The following is a 25,355-nucleotide window of genomic DNA, read 5'->3' on the forward strand; positions in this document are numbered from 1 at the left end:
GAACACCTTCTCCTCCATTGCCATAAAACTTTGAACAGAGGACATCTCACCTTGGGCACCCCTGGGCCAGCCTCTGTAATTTAACAAATTTCAAGGGAGGAATTAAATACTCTTTTCAGAATGATGTTAGCAAAAAATGTCAACCTCAAGCATATGATTTTCCTACATATATTTTGCTCTTATTGGTCAAAATCACTTACGCTATATCTTTTTATTATCCTTACTATCATCTTTCAATGAATGTCCATCTACAAATTCATTAACTTTGAGACAAATCATTGGTATCCTAATCTTCTGAATCCCATGAAAGACTCACTTTTAAGCTACAATTGCAGCTGCCCCATGCTGTCGTTTACTGTATCATACACATGTCTTTAAAATCTGTAATCAGCATCCACCAGGTGCCGTATCGCATTCAGCACACCACAGTCAGTCAATACAGACATCCCCAAACACACCAAGGCTGGTTTTGTCAAATGTTTTATTGAGTGTAGACATCTGGAGTACTGTAAAACATGCATTATCTGTAGATTCAAAAAGGAGCAAGCCACATTGTCCTCACTGTCAAACGTGTCAGGCTTGGCATACATGATGGAGATTAATGAAGTATCATGAGAGTAATATGGTTCCTGAAAAGCTTCTACAATTTGGAGTAGGGTCTTAATCATTTGAAATGCAAAGCTGCTCACATTTAGCGAACTTATATGTTCACTGGGGGTGCCATATTTTAATTCAAAACAAATGAGAAATTTCACTGGGGAGGGGAGATTTTTTCCTTATGTATACACTGTATGTTTTCTGTTAGATATTCTGTCTAAATAAAAATTCATATGCTTTTTGAAGTAGCACAGTTTATTGTGAACAATGAGCAATATCTAATATTTATTTCTTCTTTGATTGTTGAGGTGTATTAAATTTAAAGAAGATAATATCTCCATCCTCAACTATGTAATTTCTGCCTTGTCGTCTGTATTTCCCAGCACTCTATAAATGGAAAAAAGGAGAAAAAACAGGTTATTACTTTAAAATGAAGTTTGTATTAAAACCCCCTGATTTAAAAATATCATAATTTGTTAAAAATAACACAGTATCATCTCAAATTCAGATTTTGATTCTTGTAATGACTTCCTGGATTTGAGCAGGACTGGACTTTACATACATAGATAACCATAATTTCCTTTCCAATAAACTGATGGTACATAATAATGATGGAGCTTTATAATATGATGTTAATGATGTAGATCTGATGTGTCTGTAAACACCAGCGACTCATTAGAACAAAATAAACAAAACACCATTTTCTCTCTTTCATTCCCACCTCCATAATGTCCTCAGGTGATGAAACTGATGATGGCTATCTAAGACTTTGCTGCTAGAAAGACAATAAAATGGTTTGTCATTGCTCATTCTCATTGCTCTTATACTGGTTTCTTGACCACTTCCAAGTGGTCTGCTGAGCTGCTGCTACCAGTAATGAAGCATGCACTGGCAAAATGAAGATGATCCCACTATGTCAGAAAGTTATAATTGGGCATGCGGAACTCTTCAAGCAGAGCTTCCTTCTATGCTTCTGCACAGGACAGGAAAGCCTGAGAAACAAAGTCTTAGTCTTTGTGTAAGTATTTGTTTGGAATAAATTTAACTAATCAAATTTACCAGTAACACGAAAGTTAGAAGGATGGCATACAAACAAAAGAACAGATGGGACCTGCCAGGTGGGCTGCTGAATGCAGAACAGGGCTGAAAGAGCAGGCTGAAGGCAATGATAGGCTGTTTGGAACTCAAATGTAAAACTACATGTTGGGATAAAAAATAGAACAGATACAAAATAGGTGCAGATGCTATTATGCATTGGTACCTCACTGAACTGAAATGTGAGATAATTTTCTTCTCTCTTTAAAGCTGCCATAGGTTGGTTGGTTTGTTTTTATTAAGCCACGTATAAGGACTTTAGGGAAGGTGTGGGATCTATATGGAGATGCTGATGGTGATAAGGACTACATGGAACATTTACTTTTAAGAAATGATCCACAACATGGACAAATTGAGACCCACTGCTGTACTCAATACTCTTCTTGTTTTGAAGAGTTCTCCTGCTAGGGAAACTGCTCCCACATGAGACTTTGCTCTGCCAGGATTCTCAATGACCTATGGGTGGTGGCATACTAGAAAAACAACGTAGAAAGATGTTCAAAATAATGACCTTAGTTACAGCAGAACAGGTCAGATTAACGTACACAATTAGGCTACGTCTACACTGCAGTGTAGACAGGGCTGTTTTGCGCAAAAACTTCCTTTTGCCCAAGATTCCTTATGCCTTAAAAAAGGAAGTTACAGAATCTTGCACAAAATGTTTTTTTTGTGCAAAACGGCCCCGTTTACACTGTTTGTTTTTGCGCAAAAACCTCTTCCGCAAAAAGCATCGGCAGAGAATATGCAAATGACAGTGAGACAAATGCTAATGAGCGCTTCATTTGCATTGTCTCTGCCGACAAAAGGCTGAAGTGTAGACGTAGCCATACTTTAGGCACTTTTTTGCCACAAAGCCCTACGTTGTGAAACAGCACATTTCCCATGTCGGTGTGTAAGAATACAGAAGCTCAGTGATCTTGTAGCTGTTATTGCCAATTTAAATGGAAGCACCACTGACTCAACTTCTGGTAAATCTCTCAGGCTACATTTGCACAGTGGAGCTATTTCGGGTACCTCTGCATCTTTAAATGCGCCCATTATTTCAAAACATATTTCAAAGTAACAGGTGCGCTAATCCGGCATCCCTATAAGGGTTAAGGGATTTGTCCAAATAGTCCTTTATTTTGAAATAATGGCACTGTGTAGACAGTGCCAAATTTCAAAATAACCTCAAAATAAGTTATGCAATTTGCACAGAGCAAATTGCATAACTTATTTCACGGTAAGGGTGCTGTGTAGATGCACCCTCAGAAGCAAGAGTCTATACAACTAATACTAAATGCTACAGTAATTGACACTATACTATATAGCATGTCTATTAATACTAAATTAAGAGTTTAAGAATGTTTACTTTTTTGGAGAAATTTACTTAGATTATAGAAGGTTTGCCCTCAAGTAATAATAATAGTTCTTCCTTTTGAGGATACTAATAATACTCTAAGTCAAGAGTAATTAGAACTAGAGGAATACACACTAATAAAACAGTCAGCTACAAAAAATCATCAGCAAATATAGGCTGCATACACAGATATGAAGACTTTTTACTAATAAATACATGTATTTTTTACCTGAGGAAATATGAGGTGCGTTATTCACAAATATTTACAGAATAGATTTGTTTACACAAAGTAGCACCAGTTCAGATTTTCTAGGACACCACTGCGTCCTCAAAGTGGTATAGTCTTCTTTCATTAAAAAGATTTTGACATACTAATATACATTTATGTATTTATGTTACTAGTTTACAATTAATTAATAGTGACAGTGTTCCTTTAAATTCTCTAGAGACCATTTAATCCATTTCCATTGCTATCAGAAACACTGGTTGAAAAAATCAATACCCATTTGTGAATCTTGAGTATGTATTAAACAAGACACGTCTAACCAGTTCATTTGCACTTGAAAGCAGCCATCTGTAGAAGCCAGCTTTGCCTAAGCAGATATGATTGCTAATAATGTGATATCCCTGTAGACTACAAAGCCCACACAGAGCTATTCAGCATATAGTTCACAGCACTGGCATTAAATTAGTTATGCTATACTGGTGTTACACACACACACACACACACACACACACACACACACACACACACACACACAATCAAACTTAAAAAAATTGATCAACTTGATAACATACAAAGCAAGCAACTCCAAATACCAGTTATTTCAACTGAATTCAAAAGATCCCATTTAATTTAGAAATTTAGCAATACCGTAAGTTAATTAATATGATCTACAGCCTGAGACAGAGTTTTTCAATTTATATTTTAAAAGTCTATATAATATCATACATTTTTCTGAAAGCAAGGATTTCCTTTTCACCATTTTCCTTGGTTTTTAAAAAGTTTGTATAATCAAACAAATATTCATGCCCTATAGATATATTACAAAGTTGTTCATAACAAAATCATTTCATTATGATTTATATTGGGAGCACAGAAAAGTCAGAATTTCTGGATTCTTACATTGGGAGAAAAAGTTTAACGCCTCTCTTCCCCCCCAAAAATCAGGGAGAGAAAAAAAAAAACTTACTGAAGACCAAAAATCTACCAAGGTGATGTAGCTGTTAAGCAGGATACTCATATTTGTATTTCAGCAACTACTGATGGTATAATTTGAGTACCAGCTACATAAACAAGCTTTGACTAGGGAATATTAAATTTATTTATAGCTGTGGTTTAGCTGTACAACTGTAAATTCTACTTCCCTTTTCACAAGATAGCTCACATGCAACAATAAACCAATTATACTGAGATTTCCCCCCACCCTCGTTCCTGGGGTTCAAACAGACCTATTAAAGCCCTGCTGTTCAGTATCATTTTCCTTGGTGATATTACTGAGAGTACACAGAATCTGAAATAGTAATTTTGTATAGCTTCCAAGCTATCAATAGCAAAAAAATGAGGCAGCATCTTTTATATTATTTAATACATCATAGTAGGAGCCTTCAAATATTGTGATGAATTAAATCTAACTAACCTTTTTAAAACCTCAAATTTTATAAAATCTCTCTCTTAAGGTTAGAAATGCAATACTCATCAAGTCTACCTGAAATAAATTAAAATTCTACTTCCCTATTATAAAAGCAAAATTTGCAAGGACTGCAATATCTTTACAAAGAAACAGCTCTGCTTACTATATTTATTTGCCATGTATAATTTTACTCAAACGTTTAATAAATTCAAATCAAATTTATCAAAATAACAAGGGCACAACTTTGGGCACCCAATCAGTCTCTGCCCTCTAGTGTTGAAAAAACAGATAAAATGCCTCATTTTCATGGATGTATACAGCACATGAAAAAAAATTACAAAGTGTCAGTACAAGAAAAAAGTTTTTCACGTAATTAACTTATAGCCAATTCAGAAAATAATAACCAGGAAACTATCTATTGTACATGGCTACATAAAATTACTGTGTGCACTGTAAAATCTTGATGTCTACTGCATCAAAGCATTTAGTTTAAGCATGATATCTGCAGTACATCCTATTCTTAAGATGAAGATGCCTCCACATTTTGTAAGAAAATTAACTGCTGAACATGGTAAAAGTTAAATCATGCCTGCTATAGTCTGAAAGAATATTGCTAATAAAACAATTATTTCAGTAATATTTCCTTAAATGTTTCCATTAGAAATTTAACACACAGTTGTCGCACAATATTCTCACTGTTGACTTAAAACAAACTTACTTCTTATCAAAAGAAATATTGTGCACGTATGGGGGAGGGGGGAGGGAGTTGAAGTAATCTGAAAGCTAGCCATCCAATTAAAATACTCAATTTTCTAAAGAGTTAAAATATTTTTTAAATATTAAAAAAATATCAGTGGGGTCTCACATATTAAAATTAGGTGGTTAATGTTATAAACCTATGTGAAACTCTCTCAACTCTTGTTCATAATGTTGACATTTTGTCTGTTAGAGGTCATATTTCAGTTACGAAAATTGTCATCTCTGTTAGTTCAAGTACTGTATTTTAATTTTTTTTCCAAGTATAAAATGACAGTACATCTGTGGTCTATTAGAAATAACTGTCAGAGTCACTTACCACCAGAGGTTTCTTCCCAATGAAAGCACAGTCCTGAAATGGGAATACGGTGTGTATGGGGGAGGGGCACACAGGAAAAGATGGGGTGCTCACCTTGACAGCTGCTTCCGAACCTTCTTCTTTAAAGTCTTCATATTTCATTACTTCAGCCATAATGAAACCCTTTTCAAAATCTGTGTGAATCTTTCCTGCTGCCTGAGGAGCCTTCGTCCCTTTCTGTCAGAGGAAAGACCAGAAAAAAATTAATTGCATTTAAGAAGATTGATTGCAGGAGAGAGGTTTCTCCTTTCTCATTTACTTTCAGGCTCTACTGAAACTTTTGTTTCATATCAGTTGGAATATTAGGCATACAACTGGCAAATTCTCAATATTGGGACATACTGATAGATACTTTTAGCACAGAGAAACCAACTGATACTAAAGAAGGGCAGCTTTGTTTTTTCCTAATGGGAACCAACAGCCATATTGATTTTATAAGCTCTGATTGTGTTCTGTTGTGAGATTCACTTTGATCTCCAGTTCTTTCCAGAGAAACTGAGGAAAAGAAGATTTTTAAATAACTTTAAAGCTGAATTATCAAACACTACAGTTGAGTCCAAATAAATATTCTCTGTCATTCAATTACACTACATAATCTATTTAGTAAGTATATTTGGATCCATAAATATATTTTAAAAAATATCCAAATGACATAATATCTTATTACACAAGCACAAATACAGAATAATTTTTTTTAAAATTGCCATCCAATGATAGTTTAAGAATAAATACAACAATGAAAATATATAACTACATATATTCATGCAATCTTCAAAAAGAGGATTTAAATTTCTGTAGAAGAAGAATGCATGCTATCTGTCTTGAATTACAAGGGCATACATTCTGTGCACACACAGCCATGGAAAGAAATTTGAGAAATAATGGTGACCTAAAGGCTGCTTAATAAAGCATGTTAAAGTGCTAAGGAGTCTGACACTGTAAAGCACAGTTTTTACAATAAAAGATGTATTGGGTTAATATGGGTACTCACTGATGCTTACCTTACTAAATATCTTAGCACATTAAATCAAGGATACTTACAATCAGTCTTAAGATAAACCAGCTTTCAAATTTTCTAGCAAAAGGCAAACATCTTTCCTACTAGAAATGCTGAAGTTTTGGGAGGTGGTTTTTCAAACAATTGCAAATAATGCAGAGTAGCAATATATCCATGATTTAACGTTATTTTATGAACCTATATAATGAACCTTGGCTAGGAGTCATAACCTCCAGGGGGATGGAATGAAGAAAACTTAAAATTAAATCCCATGAAAAACATATTTAACATCAAGATGAAATGCCTAAACATTTAAAGTAATATTAAATCAAAATAAAAATTTAACAGAATAAATTACAGTGGCTATTGAAAACAGAAATTATTTTCTTTGAAAAGAAATCAAAGCAGCACTGAAATTCATTACATAGCACTAAAATAAGTGGAAGCAGCAGATTAAAACTCAATGACACATTCACTACCTCTGAAAGTTGATATTTTTATAATCTGTAGAATAAAATGTAACTATATGCATTTCAAAATATTTTTCAGTACTAATCTCTATATTATAATGTATTTACATTTAAAAGCAAACCATTACAGCTCAGCTCTTATTGTCCTCAGGGAATAAATTAGTCTCTCTGTATGGTTGTAATCAGACTACATGGATATTTAAACACATATAATATAATTTTTAGACATATGTAACTGGACAAAACATGTAAAACTATCAAAATAAACTACTTCTAAATATTAACATCAGTAAAAGACCTTAATTATTACAATGATTTTAGGTGTTGAGCCCAACTGTGTATCCACGAGGAATATAATGATGTTATATTGCTTTTATTGCTGAAAATGTAATCCGAGCAAAGCAAAGGAGGAAAGAACCACCCGCAACCCAAACAAACTTAGCGAATACAAAATGAAAAGCAACATCAATTTCACTCCAGACAAACCCAGTCACACAGATTAAGCAAGCACAATACTGGTACGTCTTATCTCTGACCACAGGAGGAGGGTAGACAGATTCTACAGGATGAAGAAATTCAGACTATGTAATAGGCAGAATCAATTGTTACCTGCCTCAATCAATGCAGCTCCACTTTCACTGTTCAGCAGCTCACAAATAATTAAAGTTATCCTGGACAAAAACCTCATCTGTAATGACTAGCTAACCGCCACCATGACAAACTTCAAAGTCAGTGATATCAATCTGAATTCAATAGTGTGGAACTGGATGTAGCTGATGAATAAGTATGAATCTTACCCTGATGGTCCATGCACGCACTTCATCTGGGCCTGCAGTGAAAAAGTATTCTAGTTGGAGTGCTGCATACCCAGCCTTAATGATCTTTGGTAAAGCACTGAAATAAAAATCAAACCAATTCATTCAATATACACACAAGAAACAGCTAAATACCTCGAGTAATCAATTTACAGGAAAAAGCATCATATAGTTGGAAAAATCTGGATCTTCTTTCTTATTACTTTTAAACATGTTGGTAAGCAGAATAGATGCTTTTTAAAAAACTCCTTGTAGTAGAATTACTTTTTACTACGCCAACACAAAGACAGTATTTTGATTTGTTTATTCTGCAAAACACAGAAAGACAGGAGAGATTTAAATCATCCCATCACACAGTACTTTTGGTCTCATGTAAATTATTTCAGGACCTTCAGTAATGAAAGAACAATTGTCTTATTTAAATTCAATATTCAAACAATTTATTACAGTTATTCAGAAAAATTATGGCAAATTTCTCTCACCATCCCAAGTCCCCTTAGATGACGAAAGAGTTTTGGTGATCATTTCTTCTCAAAAATATACATAACTAATACCCATGTTATAATTAAAACACTGTACAGAGATGACAGATGACAGTTAAAAACTTAATTTAAAATAAATCTTTTCACTCTGTCTCATGGTAAAGAAAGGAGAAGATTCCTTCTTTATAATGGTAATTACTCTGTCATTTATTATTCTATCAGCACAAGCAATTAAATTACTGCAAGGAAATAGTTGATAATAAAGTGTAGGGAAAATGAATGCTAATTAACCTTTGTGTCATGTTCTCTTCCAGATACTTCTGTTTCTCCTCAGCACTCATTTCTTGCAACTTGAGTTCCAAGGCCCCACTAAAAGGAATGACCAAGGCACCTGGGTCATGCTTGTCCACCCACTTTATAATTTTTATCAACCTGTAGACAAAAAAGGGCACAACATTATCTTGTAGTGCATGCATGACTGTACCACATTCATTATTATCAAGTAGCACATACATATTCATAAGGATTGCACGGTTTTATGATGCCATCTTTTTGTGTATTGCTTTCCAAGGTCAAGGCATTAGCAGGCAGCAATTGCTTCAGGTGTACTACATTAATATTTTACTGTTATCTGGTTTTGCTTCAGAATATATTCTATAAGAAACACGAATCAATTTTAGAAAATATACATCTTTAATGTCGGACAAAGATTTAGTTAAGTTAAAGCTGCCCGTCTGCTTCAGTCAAACTTTGAGATTCTATGGACATAATTTTTCTTAGACTTCCAAAAGTGATACTTTTATCATATAAGGTAAAAATAGGATCTTCCGTTTTTCTTCAGCTGTTTCCTTTTATGAGCATGTCTTAGAGCAGACGAAACAGGCAGGTAGAGAGAACATAAGGCTCTACAGTTTCCCACACAGCAAGCAGCAGCCAAGTTCTGTTGACTATTGAGCATGGTATATATCATAGCTAATGAATATAAGACCACATGTTTCTTCTAGTTCCTCCCACCTTTTATTACTTCCAAAGGATAAAAATCTTTGAATGTTAGCAACAATTCCATTTTTGAATGAAGAGTCACAAACATCTCTACCTCTCGTCATTATCAATAACTCTAGCAATACTAGTATTTGCTGTTTATAAACACCACCCAACTCAATTTTCAGATAAGACGAACTGCCAGATTAGAACTACATGGATCTGTAGAGCTAGTTTCTTAAGGGTTTACTAACCTGTCACAAAACAATTTTTCTAAAAAATTAGTGTGTAGGTTCATAAATTACTAATACATTTAAATAAATACAAGATCACTAAAATTTAACAAATTAAAAGCCTAAGCACATCTGTGATTCCAAATAATATATATTAGGCGATTCAATGAGGACATTCATAAATTATTTGAAAAGGATTATGTCTTTGTAATGTTATTTACATAACAATATTTTAGATTAAGCTCTTATTTTTTCCCATTAACTCCTGACATAGTCAGAAAGTAACCTTAACAGGTATGGCGTCCAGGAAATATTCTTGACATCCAACGCGTAGAATTCAATATAGCAGTATGGGTGCTATGGCTGCCTCATACCTAAAGAGCCCACATAACATATGGTTTTTACACTTGTCGAGTTCTTATTCTTAGTTCCACTAATCTCCCAGATTTAGACTAAGGTTTTAACAGCTATTATGGTAAAGTGCTTTGAAAGTGTGGCCAGCAATCCTTTAAATAATCAATGCAAATGTCACCTCAGGGAAAAAAAATGAACTAAACCACAAGTTCATCAACACACATTTGTCTGAGAAAATAGCAGGGGATCAGAGCTATTATGAGATTAAGTGCATGGCACACTGAGTAGGGTTTTAGATGGGACAAAGAATATAAAAGTTCACTCAACAGTTTTCACACGTTTGTTATATAAGGCTGCTCTTCTATCATTTACTTATGTAAATAGCTCATCAGTAGTTTTCAATCCTCATTATACAAATCTTTTTTCCTTCAGTTATCAAGTAAAAATTGATTGGTAGCAAAGTCTGATATTGAGATAGTGTTGCCTTCCCAAGTTTCTGAACTGAAAATAACACTAACCAGTTCATATTTCTGAAACCTCATGGGACATTTAACTCCAGAACAGCAGCATTTCTCAAACTGACATTTTCAGTAACACAAATTACTAAACATTTGTATATCAAAAGTCATAACTTACCACTACTAGCCATTTACTCAAAGGAATACTTAGAAATCCTGCTATTTGCAGTTGTACTTCAAAAGGTATAAATTTATTTTGTTTAAAAAGTAAGCATTTAATATTCTGACTTTTATGCTAACTAGATAATGTACCATGTGACCAAGTGAAAGAAAAGCATGAACCATACAAACAAAACAAAGTGAAATCAGTGTAATAATAATGTCTAAAATCAGATACAAATTTTGTTTGGAAAATAATGGTCAAAACTCAAACTAAGAACAGTTGTGGAACAACAAGATAAGAAATAATTACTTTGGATAAAACACCAATTCAGAATAATAATAGTCCTACAGTGTCATTTTAACAGCTTTTCCATTGAGTCCTTAGAGGGATTATTTGCATTCCTCAGGTATTATATTGTACAATTCAGATGAATAAAGACTTACAAATCATTTCTCTACCGCCAGTGAGAGACTTTGATCCAGTGAATACACCATTGTACCTTAACTATAATTGGCAAAAATCCTGACAGTGTAGAGCATCACAAGCTTAATAACAAAGGGGAATATCTCAAAGTGTTGACAGATGATCTTCATAATGCAGAAGCAGAGCTGGTACATTTTAGCAATAAATGAGCACTGAGGTCTAAAGGTCTCTGAAGTGACTGACATCAGACCTGCCACAGGCTCACTAAAAGAATAAGGTACTGCATCACACTCTGTAGAGACAGTTAGGTTCTCTGTCTGTGTGCTTCACTTTTGTGACTTTCAATGTCATAGGAAATACTAAAAAGAAACAGTGAGGAATTTCTGTAACACTGACCAAAACAGACTACCAAAATCAAGAGTATGGGAAGCATAAAAGCCTGCTGGAACAAAACTCTGAACTTTTTCCAAACCATATACCGGTGACTGATAACTTAATCAATGCAAGAATTAAAATGTTAAACTTGCTTTTTTACACTAAGAATCAAAACTGCCAAAAAAAGTAAAAAAAATCCTTCAAACAAAACTCTTGTGGCAGAAACAATTGATGCCAACTTCTACATTTCTTTGAGTATATTATTATTATTACAGGAACATGCTAGAAATGTCTATAAAAACATGAGGAGATACGAGACTTATCTGGAATTATGCAAAGGTAAGCAAATCCTAAAGAATTTCTCAAAGCAATTGATGTTATACTTGAAAAAAGGAAGAACAATTTCCTTCATAGTTTGTTTAGCTTACAGAAACACTATCAACTTAAAAATTGCAGTTGTCTGAATTTTTAAAAAACTATTATAACATCTGAAATAACTGTAAGAGAAATAAGAAAAATGTATTTCCTACAACTCTGCTTTTTTTTTGCATCTGCCAGCACTTAGTGAAACTAATTAACATAAAATCACAAGTATAATGTGCACCTATGTATAACGTGTACCCTACCTTTTCAATGTCAGAATCATGGAAAAAATTGAACTCCTATATATAATGCGCACCTATATATCTACAGTCTCCCAAAAGGTCCACCAGCACCAAGCCCAGCCTCGCCCGCTTCCCAGAGCTGGCCCCGGGCTGCCCGTGTGTCCTGCCGAGCTCATGCCTGCTGCGGGGGCCCCCGGGAGCAGCTACCTCCTCCAAGAGCCTCTCCAAGCGGAGGCTCCACCAGACCCGCAGCCTGGACCCGGCCAGCATTGGTAGCTGCAGCTGAGAGTAGGGGGACGGCCTGGCCAGGAAAGTTGGTGGCCCCTCAGCAGAGTGCCTCACCGCCTTCTCCTCCCGTGCCCTGCTGTGCCCAAGGGGCGTCGCACTCTGTGGCTCGCTCTCCACTCCCAGCCTGCCTCGGGGGCCCCTGGGTGCAGCCTGAAGGAGCCAGGGCGCTGCAGCCTGGCAGCATCACCGTCGCCTCACCTTGTCTGGGAGCCAAAACAAAACTTTTAAAAATAACTGCTATGTATAATGCACACCCTGACTTTGACCCAGAAAATAAAAATCAGAAAAAAAGTGTGCATTATACTCGAGATTTTACGGTATGCAGTTTCCCCTATACAGTCAATCTGTTTCTTTTTCACTGAATGGGTCTATCACAAGTTACTGAGGAGATAAAAATACTCTGAAATCAGAAAATGTAATGGTAAAACCATCATCATAAGCAGAACGGTTCGGGGCAGATGTAGTACCTAAAACTAGTTTTAACTCATTTTTTAAATTGTATTTTCAAGTTGTCAGTGTCCCTTTAAACACAGTAACTGAAAACTATGTTAGACTGATTATAGTATTTAGCTATTCCATAGGTTGGAGTAAAAGGGTTATATCTTTTTATATTTGCATTTTAAGTTTAATAATGTAGTAATGTAAGGTAATATATTTAACATTTTTTTAAGCAAGCCCTTTAGTTAAATATACATTTCTTTGTTTTAAAGTTTAGTAAGTAAAGAGACAGGGTTTTGGTATTGTGTCTATGTTAATGAGATTAGAAATATCGAAGACCCAGGTCTTCGATGTGAATTGTTTTGCTTTTGCTTAATATAAAGCAGTACTGTTTACCTCTGAAGGTTTCTGTGAAAGACTGTTTGTGTGAATGAGAAATGTATCATCATAAAGATAAAGGTGTGAAGGCCACCATTAGAGCCAGATTGCCAAGAAAGGAGGGGGCAATGAGGGTGAAAGACAGACTGCCAAGAGACATAGCAGCATCAGAACCACCATCAGTGCGTACCCATGGTCAAGGATTGGCAGAACTGACGACTCTAAAGGTGAAGCTGGCACCCTTAAAAGATAAATAATTACAGGATGAGCTTCTTGGAGATGTTTGGAATGTCAACATAAAAAAACAAAAAACAAAAACAGTAACCGGTCACAGACTGACACAGTGAAATCCATAGAGGAAAGGATTATAAAAGCAGGGTGCTTTGCTATGGGACTTTGGGTTCGTCTTGCCACCAACTCCAGGAGAGCATCAGATCGCGACCGACAAAGCTAGGCTCCCCCTCTGTGATCAATCTGGCTGGCGGCTAAATTGATCCAGACTCTGGACTGGTAACTATAACATCGTCTGGCGGAACTCTCTCTCTCTGTGTGTGTGAGAGATTGAAAAGCATATGCTACTGTTGTATTCTCAATAAATACAGCGTACTGCCTTTTCCCCTATAAAAGATCTCATGTGCTTTGTTTACAATTAACACACATATTTTTCACATGTGCTAAATGTTGAACAGGTTGAAACTCTCTTAACTGGGATTCTCTGGTCTGGAAACATCCATAGTCCAGCATGGATGTTGCAGAAACAGAGTCCCAGTGGAGGGCCAACAGTAAGGATCCCTGCGGGGCTGCCAGGGTAGTGTGCTGCCTGCAGAGAGCAGATGGTGGAGGTACTCAGCTCATGGCAGCAGGGCTACCCAGTGGGGCTGGGTGCCCCAGCGCATGGCACACACACAGCTGCCCAGGGAACTACAGCAGCATACAGGGCTACTCATGGAGCCACGGCAGTGATGACTGCTCAGCAGGGCAGCAGGGGATGGGGAGCTGGCTGGGAGGCCAGCAGCTGGATCTGGGGTGCCGATGGCGGGAGGGTGGGGGTAAAAAAATGACCTCCCCATGTCCAGCAAAATCCTTCATCTGGGACCAGTCAGGTTCTGAGTGTGCTGGGCCAGGGAGGTCCAACCTGAATTATATACAAAATTAAGCTCTCAAGGCACCAGCTTTATAGGAATGAAAACTGTATTTTGAGAAATAAGAAAAAACAAGAGGGAGCTGAAACTGTGGAAAGACCTGGTAAGCAGAACCCTCGTGTAACTAAATACTTTCTGCTCTCCTTTGTATGTTATAACCAGAGTAACAGTACATGTTGCAACAATATAATGGGACAGAATCTCAATTAAAATATATATTTTTTTAAAAAGTGAGAAGAGGGGAGTGGGGACAGGAGTGGGAGAAATTTTTTATACTATTCAAATGCACTAAGTGTGCCAAAAACTGGAATCTGGGTTGCTCCTTCACTCAATCAGAACCTCAGATCCACAAACAAGAGAAGATTTGGCGCTTTCCCTCCCGTTCAGATATCAACATATCTTCACTAATTTGTTGATAACTTCCTAAGCAGGACCCAAACTCTGGACCATAGTCTCCAGCAAACAGACTGACTGACAGTTCAACCAATTTACCTATACATTAATAGTCCCTGCCTAGTAATTGATCATAACCCTGAACCGGAAAATAAAATTAATCTCATTGGTCTGAAATTGAGAAAGTTGATGTGTGCCTTCATTTCTGTTCTTGATCTCACCCTTCGGGCGTTTCTGTACACTGAGGCTCACGAGAGAGCATGCTATTCAATTATTTTACTTGCTGTTGCAGCTAACACAGTGTTTCTCAAAGCGGTCTGAAAAACGACTTTGAGAAACCTGCTAACTGGCTGCTGCAGAGTGTTTACTTAGTGGCTTTCACACCCACAGAATCTCATGGCTCCCATTGCCTCCAGATTGTTGTTTACAGCCAAAGGGAGCCCAGGGAAGCAGTGGCCTGTCCCACGCCACTTCCCATAGCGCTTCTTGACAGCAAATGGCAAACCAGAGCCAATGGGAGCTGTGAGGCTTCATGGCGGCAGAATCGGTAAGTAATCACAGTGGAGCGGCCACTTAGCAGGCTTTTCAAAGTAGTTTTACAGACCACTTTGAATAACACTGACCTAACAGGTGGTTTGACTGACTTCCATATTGAGAATAAATGGACATCTGAAACTAATCTGACTAGTGGTTCCATTGAGTCAAAATGTTTTTTACTTGAGGACGATATGTCTTGTCCCATGACTGCAGTTCTGCAAATATGATCACTATTTCCAGCATCCGAAATATGTGATGGTTAATGGGGTCTGCATATCCCTGAACTTCTGTAATATGAACTTTTCCACTGTCTCCTATGAAAAGAAGGCTGACCTGATAGTGTCAAAAATGACTCTCCAATGAATATGGACTAAAAAACCCAGTTACCTACCTTTCCACAACTGTTGGTCTTTGAAATGTGTTGCTCCTGTCCATTCCAACAGATATGCATGCAGGCACAATCACCGGAAAGCTTTTACCCTAGTGACATCCGTCAGATTGGCGTTGGAGCTCCCTGGAGTGGTACCGCTATAGTGGTGCATATAAGACACTGGTGACCCCCCCAACCTCCTCAGTTCCTTCTTGCTGGGATATTCCAACAGAAGAGAGGTGGGTGGGATTTGGAATGGACATGAGCAACACATGATCACATGCATTCCAACGAGTGACTTACCAGCAGTTTCCCTGGTGGAGAAGTCAGAACTCATCTAGTGGCTAAAGAAAGGACTACCCTGCCGAAAGCGGCATCATCTCTTATGTGCTGTGTGATAGTAAAATGCGAAGTGAACATATGTACTAATGCCCACATCACTGCCCCTCATATGTCCTGTATGGAAATGCTCTCAAGGAATGCAGCCAAAGAAGCCTGTGCTCTCTTGGAGTATGCTGTCAGCCGAGGGGGCAGAACCTTCACCAGGTAATAACACATCGTTATGCAGAGTGAGAGCCAATGGGAGATATGGTAGGAGAAGTTGGGAAGTCTCTCATCCCTTCCGTAACCGCAATAAAGAGCTGTGGTGATTTCTGAAATGGCTTTATACATTCTATACAAATGCAAGAGTGTGTCTAATATTCAAGGTGTGTAACATGCACTCCCTATTATCAGCACAGGGCTTTGTGAAGAATATTGACAGGAATATAGTTGGTTCACATGAAACTGTGATATCACTTTAGGTAAGCATGCTAGGTGTGGGCATAGCTGGACCTTGTCCTTGTCCTCCATATTTGGTGGCTCAGAGGTGAGTGCCTGAAGTTCTGAAACTCTCCAAGCTGAAGTTACTGCCATCAGCAAGGCTACCATCCATGACAGGTATGAAAGTGGGCAGGTGGTAAAAGGTTCCAACAGTGGCCCCATGAGTTTGGCTAGTGACGGATGCAGATTCCACTGAGGAATTAGTTGTCTGGCCTCAGACAACTCTGAGAAAGTAAGTCACTTCGGGACTGGCAAACACAGATCTACCTTGGACACCAGGGTGGAATGTGGAAATAGCCACCAGATACACCCCTGTGGATAAGAGAGCGAGACTTCGTTGCTTCAGGTGTAATAGTCTAAAATCATGAATATGGGTGCCAGCTGGGATAGGAAACCTTTTTGTTAGCACCATATGTTCAACTGCTCCCATTTTTCCAGGTATGTTGTCCTGCTGCCTATGAGGACCTCATGGACTGGGCTAGAAAAAAGTAGCTCTAGGGGAGGTCCTGGTGAGCTTGGCATGTCTTGGTAAGGGAATCAAAGTGTGTGGGGGAACTCCCAATAAACACTCCAGTACTGTAATTATAAAAATAACTAACTGTTGACTATAAAAACTAAGTACATAAGGGTACCAAGCACTTGCACAGCAAGAGACTGGAGCTGTTCCAACAACTGTCTTGGGCAGTAAGAGGGAACAGAGAGGGTAGGGAGTCAGCAGTGTTTTATATGTACCACCATGGTGGCGCTATTCCAGAGGGTGCCACAGCTGACCTGATGGATACTGCTAAGGTAAAAGCTTTCTAACAATTGTGCACATGCCTTTTGGAAGGCACATAAGCAATCACTCAAAGAACAAACAACCGTCTGGTCTTAGGTAATAAATGGTTAAAGGAAACAAAATAAAAGGAACGGATATTTCTGAGAAGCTAAATGATGTCTTTACAACAGAGAATGTTGGGGAGTTACCTACACTGGATCAGCTTTTTTGGTCATTAAAGATGAGTTATTCTCAGATATTGCATAAAGGTCTTGGAAAAAAAAGATAACTTGTTGCTTTTTAAGTTACCAGGCCTACATGCTATGCATTAAGGATGTAAAAAGTCATTTAAAAAGGTAACTGATGAAACCGTAGCAGTTACATGCACAGCGGGCTCTGCAGTGTAAATCTTACATAAAGTATAAATAAGCTTTATATTGCAGAGCCTGCAGCGAGGCCGACCCCACTCCTTGAGAGGAGACTTGTCTGCCGCAGTGATGTCACTTTCCCAGGATTGGGGCTGGCAGCGGCTGCTTCCAAGGGTGGTGGTGGGGCAGGCTTCACTGCGGTAGTGGCAAGGGGTGCCAGCTATGCTTCTGGAGGAGAAAGCTTTGCTGTGAGCTCTGTAGCCAGCTCTCCAGGAGTGGGGCTAACAGGGGTTGCTGACTCCACTCCTGGAATGGGGAACAGGAAAGGGGAGGGGAAGCCTGATATAAAACACATGGTGGTCATATTGTCCACCATAACTACCATGCAGCAACCCTGAAGACATGCATGAGACAGACTGCCCGAAGCTCGCATACATCAATATGGGGAGACAGTTTCTCTGCTGACCACATCACGTGAGTGGTAAGGTCCCAGAGGTGAGCAGCCCAACCCAAAAGGGGAAGTATGCATGACGAGAGACACCATGGGCCGTGGGGCATGAAAGGAAACTCTAACCAGCAACGACTAAGGGCCTAGCCACCAGAGAAGGGCATGGGTGACGTACCGAGGTACTCTTAGTATCATATCGTTGCTGTCCCCTCCTGGGCAGTATGTCTATGCCAACCAAGATTGGAATGGCCATAGTTGGAGTCTGAATGGTACTCTGTCCCTCAGGGTATACTTGAAAAAGGGTTTCTTGGATCCCAAAACAAGGCTTCATTTGGCCTTGGTTGTTACCAGACTGGCCCCTGGATTGTTTGTGGTAAGTGTACCACAGGCACTGATGGGACAAATCAGGCTGAGGGAGGGAAGGAAAAGACCTCTGTGGCTGTGGCTTAAGGGGCTTGTGCTGTGTAGTGGGGAGTGTACATGCCCAAAGACTTCATGGTGTTCCTGGAGTTCTTAAAGCTATGGAGATGGGAGTTCATTTTGTTCTGTTAAAAAAAAAAAAAGCCAACCCCATAGTCTTCTGGACTACACTGGGAAGACCAGACTGATGTAACCAGGCAACACACCACATGGCATACCAGAGGCAAGGACATGCACTGACTAGTCCTCAGTGAAGCTTGTAGGCAGGTCCATGAAACAGCTTTGCCATCCAGGACTAGAGCATCAAATTCATCCTTGGAATCCAATGACAATGAGTCCTTAAATTTGAGGAGGGAAGCCCACAGTTGTATGCATGATGACTCAGGATAACTAATTGGCTCTCTGTCCAAAGAATTAAACCCCCTGCGGAGTAAGCCTTACAGCCCAACAACTCAAGGTGATTGGGCACTGGGGCCTGATAACCCCAATCGCTCCTTCTCATTCATGCCTCCATGACCAGGCAACATGGAAGAGGGTGGGTGAAAAGACATTCAAATCCCTTGACAGCGAAAAAATATTTCCTTTCCACTTCCTTAGCTGTCAAGGGGATGGAGACAGGAGTATGCCAGTCAGTTTGGGCAGACACTAAAACAGTCTTGTTGATAGGGAAGGTTACCCGAGAAGAGCCCTCAGGAGCCCGGATGTCGACAACAGGATTGTCCTGTTCCACCACTTTCACCTGGAGGTTGAGGCTCAGGGCCACCCTGCGAAGGAGGACCTGTAGGGCCTAGTAGTCCATCAGCAGAGAGGAGGGGTATGAGCTGTAACAGAAGTACCCACAATAGTTTCATTGGGGGAAGAGCTCAAGAATGATACTGGGGAAGGCCCAGCATCTTGCATATGCCCCGAGTGGGCCTAAGCATGGGCTGGGGTACCCAGCTGGTCCTCAGGATATGTCACAGGTAGTTCCTGATCCTGAGGCGCGGGATGGCTGGTTGCTCCTGCAGGGACCCTAAACTGGGAAGGAACGGAGGCAGTGGGCAACATGCCCTGGGCTTGGTGGAATGCCCAAATGGTCCAAGACTGACTCTGAGGCAGCCACTGCACCCAGGTGCCTGGATGGGAGAGGCCTTCAGGCATTGAGCGGTCTGAGACCACAGAGACTTCCCTCTAGGAGGGTAAGGGTGAACCCAAACAAGACTGCATCAGTCTGGACTGATTGATGCTGACAGCAACCAGACTAAGAGTGTGCCACGAATGAGATTGTCAGGATTGGGACTGTTAAGGAAAGCAGAACCAGTACCAAGATAAAGGTCTATGCTCTGAAAAGAGCTGCCGAATTTTGGGACGGTGCCAGGGAGAACCACTCTGCGTTGGAGAATGGTACTGAGATTCTGACAATGCCCAGACAAGGCAGAACTCTAGTGTTGTCAGTACTCTGGGTGCCACGAGGTCTCTTGGTACTGATCATGGGGATGGTCTGAACACTGTGAAGAACCCAGAACAGACCAAGATCTGCTCTCTATCGATGCTCTTGGAATGGGAACAGCTCAGAGGGAACCAGCTGCGAGAACAGTGACACAAGTGCAACCTACGTGAGTCAGACTGGCAGTGACCACTCTGGGACTCCAAGTAGGCAGACACCAGGGCTGGTATTGGTGGGCCCATCATAGCCAGCTCCCCCTATTAAGGCTGAAAGAAAGGGGAAGCCTTGTCCCAAGATGGGGAATGAATCATTTCAATGAGGCCCTGCATGGACTTGAAGGTGTTCATGTGAAGGATGGACCCATCACCAATGGTTCGCCCCTTGGAGAGTCAAGGAGGATTGGGCTTGGTGCACAAGAGGAGCTTGGTATATTGGTGCTGCAGGTCTGGAGGCCATCAAGCTCAGTGGATGCAGGAAGCGCAGAAGGAGCAGACAGTGCCAGGAAGGCCCTTCTTTGGTGCCAGTCCCAGAACTGAAGGGGCGTGCTGCAAACTGAAGCGCTTGGTTCCGGTTCCTGCATCTGAGGTCAAAGAGCAGATTCCATGAGAAGCTGCTTCAAGTACAATTCCCACTCCTTTCTGGTGTATGGTGTGAAGGTCTTGTAGATCTTCCTCTTGTCAGCTTGTGGACTTCCCCCAGGCACTGGAGACATGAGTTGTGGGGGTCACTTGTGGGCCACAAACTTAGGGCAAGAACTGCAGAGCTTGAAGACCTGGAACTTTGGCATGCCCCAGGTCCCGAAAGGAACATGGACAGAAAGGGGGAAAAACCCATTTACTGCCCACTGCTACCTCTAACAACTACTTATCTAACTTTTTACATAACAAAGAACTGGAAGCGCTAGGGTTACAAACACTTGCAGAGCAAGAGAGCCACTGTTCTAACAGCTGTCACTGGCAGCAAGAAGAAACTGAGGGGTTGCTGGGTCAGCACCACTCCAGGAGGCTCCACCACTGATCCAATGGGTAACACCTAGGTTTAAACTTCCAGCAGTCATGCACGCAACACATACAGACGTAACTTGGAATAGATATGAGCAACCACTCAAAGAAGAACTAACACTTCCAAGTTTCTACTAACTGTACAATTTCATGCTGGGAATATTTGCTTTATGTATCATACCAACTGATGGTACATTAAAATTAGTTTAACTGTTACAATAGGTAAGATGTCTGAAAGAAATGCTACAAACTACAAGAGACTCAGGGTACGTCTAGACTACATGCCTCTGGCGACAGAGGCATGTAGATTAGGCTACCGGACATAGTAAAATGAAGCGGCGATTTAAATAATCGCCGCTTCATTTAAATTTACATGGCTGCCACGCTGAGCCGACAAATAGCTGATCAGCCTCATCCCAGGAGGCATACCTGGGTGGTCGACAAATACCTTTGATGTCGGCAGGGGAGCGTCCAGACTATCGCGCTGAGCTGACAAACAGCTGATCAGCTGTTTGTCGGCTCAGCGCGGCAGCCATGTAAATTTAAATGAAGCTGCGATTATTTAAATGGCCGCTTCATTTTACTGTCTAGTAGCCTAATCTACATGCCTCTATCGCCAGAGGCATGTAGTCTAGATGTACCCTCACTGAAAAATTGAAGACAGAGATAACTGAAGACAACATTTTTCTAACTTAAAATACTCAAGACTGTAAAACAAAGAAATCATACTGATGACCTGAAAAACAAGCTTAGAACAAGAAATATCAGGATGGAAGAGCTACATAGAACCATTGAGACTAAAGAATCTAGGATGTTTTTCTGCCCATAATAGTTTGTGAAGTTGCTGATAATGAAAGATTTTGAATTTGCTCTCTCTCTCTCTCTCTAACCCTTCAAAGGTCCATCAAGGTAACAATGTGATTTATGAACAGTAACAAATATAAAGGATTCAGAATAAACATGTTTAATTCAGTTTAAGAGAGAGGCTTAATTTTGATCCGGTTTTTAGGAGATCACAAATCCTTTTTATCCAGATTACAGTTCTGTTTACAGTAAAAATATCTGTTACTCAAACAGCAATGGAAACTGCAGTCTTTTCATTGCAGGTCAAATATATGCTGCCAGGCATGCTTCTGCAACTCTGAACATAAAATCTTACCTATACTAGGAAAATTCCACATTGCTGTCTGCAGTGGGTACAAAAGAACTACTGCTGAACACGGTTTTACTGCAAGTGTAGACCAGAGCATGTCACATTCAACATGTTTCAGAAACTATGGTTAAAATCACATTTACACAGCTGTGTTATTACACTACACAATTTCTTTTTATTTGCTATCACTCAGCATATATTTAAATTGGTGAATTTTGCATAAAGGCAAAAAAAAGGATGATTTAATATTATACAACTCTCTGTTAAGGAAAGGCTTTTCTAAAAATACTTTGTTAATGTATCATCTTTTATGCCTGTTTCTTGTCAAAGTATTTCATCTAAATTAAAGATGACAATACATGCAAAAGGCATGATCTTTGAGGTATATACAATAGGTAAGCAGTTTGGATCAATATTCACAAATACATTATGGTATGACAGTTCAAAAATATTTTTCTACCATCTTTGGACATGGACTTCTCTAGTGTCATTTTGAAAATTTTGCTCCTGAGATTCTGGTAAAAAGGAGACCTTCCATAAAGAAAGTTGGACAATTTATAAAGTCAGGGACTGAAAATTCTCACACTAAATCATGCAACAAGGAACTAACAATACATATACAGAGAGAATATTTGAGAAAAAGGATATTTAATTTTTACACTATGAAGTGTCAATGTGCATTACTGTAGCGGTGTTACAAATCTTAGAGGCACAATATGGGCGTGATAACATCTGTTACCAGACCAGTTTCTATTGGTCTGAGAGAAGCTTTTGAGCTTAGTCAGCACACTCCTGTTTAGTAGGAGAAGTGAGCTGAGTAAGCTCGAGATCCTCTGTCTTGCCAACACAAGTTAGTCTTATAAAAGATGCTCTCTCATTATCTTGTTTCTGTAGCATGAAATACATGACATAGAACTTCACCTTATGTTCACAACACGAGCTCAAACCTCTCTCCCCACCCATTACCCACATAAAAACCAACCGGGAAACAATGCCATGCTGCCTAATGCAAGATCTGGTCTATATGAAATTCCCATGTAATGAAATAAATGCATACTGACGACACTAGAAACAAGACACTAGAACTTAGAGCACTATTGCGTATATATTGCCATTAGTGCTAATTAAAAATCTACGAGTAATAAATTTAGACTCTAATCCCATGTGCCCAACATGCTAGCCAGATGTGGTTATTTGGCTGGTTGAGTGTACCTACTTCACTATAGCAGTTAGTCTCTATAGTGGGTACTGCTCCAGAACTGGTAGGACACCACAGCTCTAGCACGCGATGGTTTCGTCTACACTGCCTATTGTTGTGCAAGAAGATATGCAAATGAGGCATGGCGATGAATATTGCCGCACCTCATTTGCATACCTAATGAGACGCCATTTTGCAGAAGGGGCTTTTGCGCAAGAAAGAGCTGTCTACACTGCTCCTTCTTGTGCAGGAGCTGTTCTTCCTGAAAATAAGCGGCAGAACGTCTCCTGCACAGGAGGGGATTTTTGCGCAAGAAGGAGCAGTGTAGACAGCTCCTTCTTGCGCAACAGCCCCTCCTGCACAATGGCAGCTCATTAGGTATGCAAATGAGGCATAGAGATAGTCATCCCCGTGCCTCATTTGCATATCTTCTTGCGCAACAATGCACAGTGTAGATGTAGCCATTGTGTTTTGTGTTAGAGGAGTAGATTTCATATAAGAACAGGCTATACTGGGTCAGACAAATGGCCCATGTAGCCCAACAGCCTTTCTTCTGACAGTAACCAATCTTAGAGGTTTCAAAAAAAATTGAACAGAACATGCCAATTATTGAGTGATTCACCCCCTAATGTCTAGTCTCTGAATCTGGCAGGCAGAGGTTTAGGGCCACCCAGAGCACTGGACTGCATCCCCAACCATCCTGGCTAATAGCCACAATGAACCTATCTTCTATGAACTTACTCCTGGCAACAAGTTCCATAGACTGACTATGGGTTGTTGGAAGAAGCACTTCCTTACGTTTGTTTTAAATCTGTGCCTATTATACTGGGTGACCCCTCGTTCTTGTGTTATGTGAAAATAATAAATTATACTTCTTTATTCCCTTTTCCACATTATTCATGATTTTATAGACCTTTATTACATTTCCTCCTTAGCTGTGTCTCTTCCAAGTTGAGCAATCCCAGTCTCTTTAATCTTTTCATATGGAAGCTGTTCACGGCTCTTAAGCATTTGTTGCCCTTCTTTGTGCCTTTCCCATTTCTATTATCTCTTCTGATGAGATGGGGCAAGCAGAACTTCATGCAGTTATTACGGTGAGTATAAATATTACCGTATCTAGTAATGAACATATGCCTTATATGAAATAGACTTCATTAGTTTGCAAAGGAGATATAATTTATTAGTCTATGCACAAAAATCTATTTATCACCTTTACCAGGATGAAGGTAAGAAAAATATTAACAATATTTTAGTCAACTTTAAAAAAAATGTTTTTGTTCAAGGGAATGGTGAATAGGATTTTGTAAGAGTGTGATGTAGAAGGCTATTTAAAGTATTTTGTTGTCTTCAGGGACAGTAATGTTTCTGCTAAATATTAAAGCACTTTTTATGGTTTACAAAAAGGACTACATAACCTTTATTATAAAAGTCGAAACCCCTAGATTTGTCTATGGATGCATACATGTACACAATATTTTAAAATACATTTTATAAGTACAAAACTAAAGCTCGACTTACCATAAAACCATCTATTTTTATTTAAAAGTAAAACTCTTATTGATGATTGTATTAAACATTAAATATTTGACCAAAAACAAATTAGGCTGTGTTTCTTTTGACGTCTGCTTTATCCTTTAACTTAAGATGCAGCCAAATATAAAAGCAACATGAATCTAAAATCATTCTAAAATGTAAGCTCCTTCATTACCTACATAACATGGAACCCTGAAACCATTTTTTATAGGAAATCAAGAATACAGGCCTGAAAATACTAATTCACGTTCAGCATCTCTCCTGACTAACAAAGGGAAGGCTCCACGTGTGGAGGCATACATGACAGTTGTCAACATAACCGAAAATGTTCATGAATAAAAAACCCGTCTGTACAAAGAGCTAATTATAATATTGCTATCAATTGCTAGCTTGCACTTACAAATTTTCCATATCATATAAATGCATTGTTTTTGACATTTCTCTGTAGATAAACATCACATCATTTCATTTTCTAAAACTAGCTCAAATCTGCTTATAATAGGATAGAGTTAATGGATATCAACTGTTTTAAAATTCCAGTGGAACAA

The 25,355-nt window shown here is 39.2% G+C and overlaps 1 protein-coding gene and 1 long non-coding RNA gene across 8 annotated transcripts in view; one reads left to right on the forward strand and one right to left on the reverse strand.

Moving 5' to 3' along the window:
- Nucleotides 1-464: 464 nt before the first annotated feature.
- OLA1 (Obg like ATPase 1) overlaps nt 465-25,355 on the reverse strand; it is a 220,775-nt gene continuing 195,884 nt past the window's right edge. For all 7 annotated transcript variants that reach the window (XM_075933649.1, XM_006116487.4, XM_075933646.1 and 4 more), the window contains 4 exons: nt 8,835-8,975; nt 8,044-8,140; nt 5,834-5,956; nt 465-984 (listed from right to left, as the gene is read on the reverse strand). In XM_075933649.1, coding sequence (XP_075789764.1) covers nt 883-984; nt 5,834-5,956; nt 8,044-8,140; nt 8,835-8,975 — 463 coding nt within the window. In that variant the 3' untranslated portion in view covers nt 465-882. The remainder of the gene's footprint in view (nt 985-5,833; nt 5,957-8,043; nt 8,141-8,834; nt 8,976-25,355) is intronic.
- LOC142830195 (uncharacterized) lies at nt 980-12,754 on the forward strand. Its single transcript, XR_012905222.1, has 3 exons — nt 980-1,615; nt 11,806-11,869; nt 12,224-12,754. It is a non-coding gene; the product is annotated as an uncharacterized LOC142830195 (long non-coding RNA).

This window comes from Pelodiscus sinensis, chromosome 7 (assembly GCF_052426305.1).
Source record: "Pelodiscus sinensis isolate ZL-2025 chromosome 7, ASM5242630v1, whole genome shotgun sequence".
Classification (NCBI taxonomy): Eukaryota; Metazoa; Chordata; order Testudines; family Trionychidae; genus Pelodiscus; species Pelodiscus sinensis.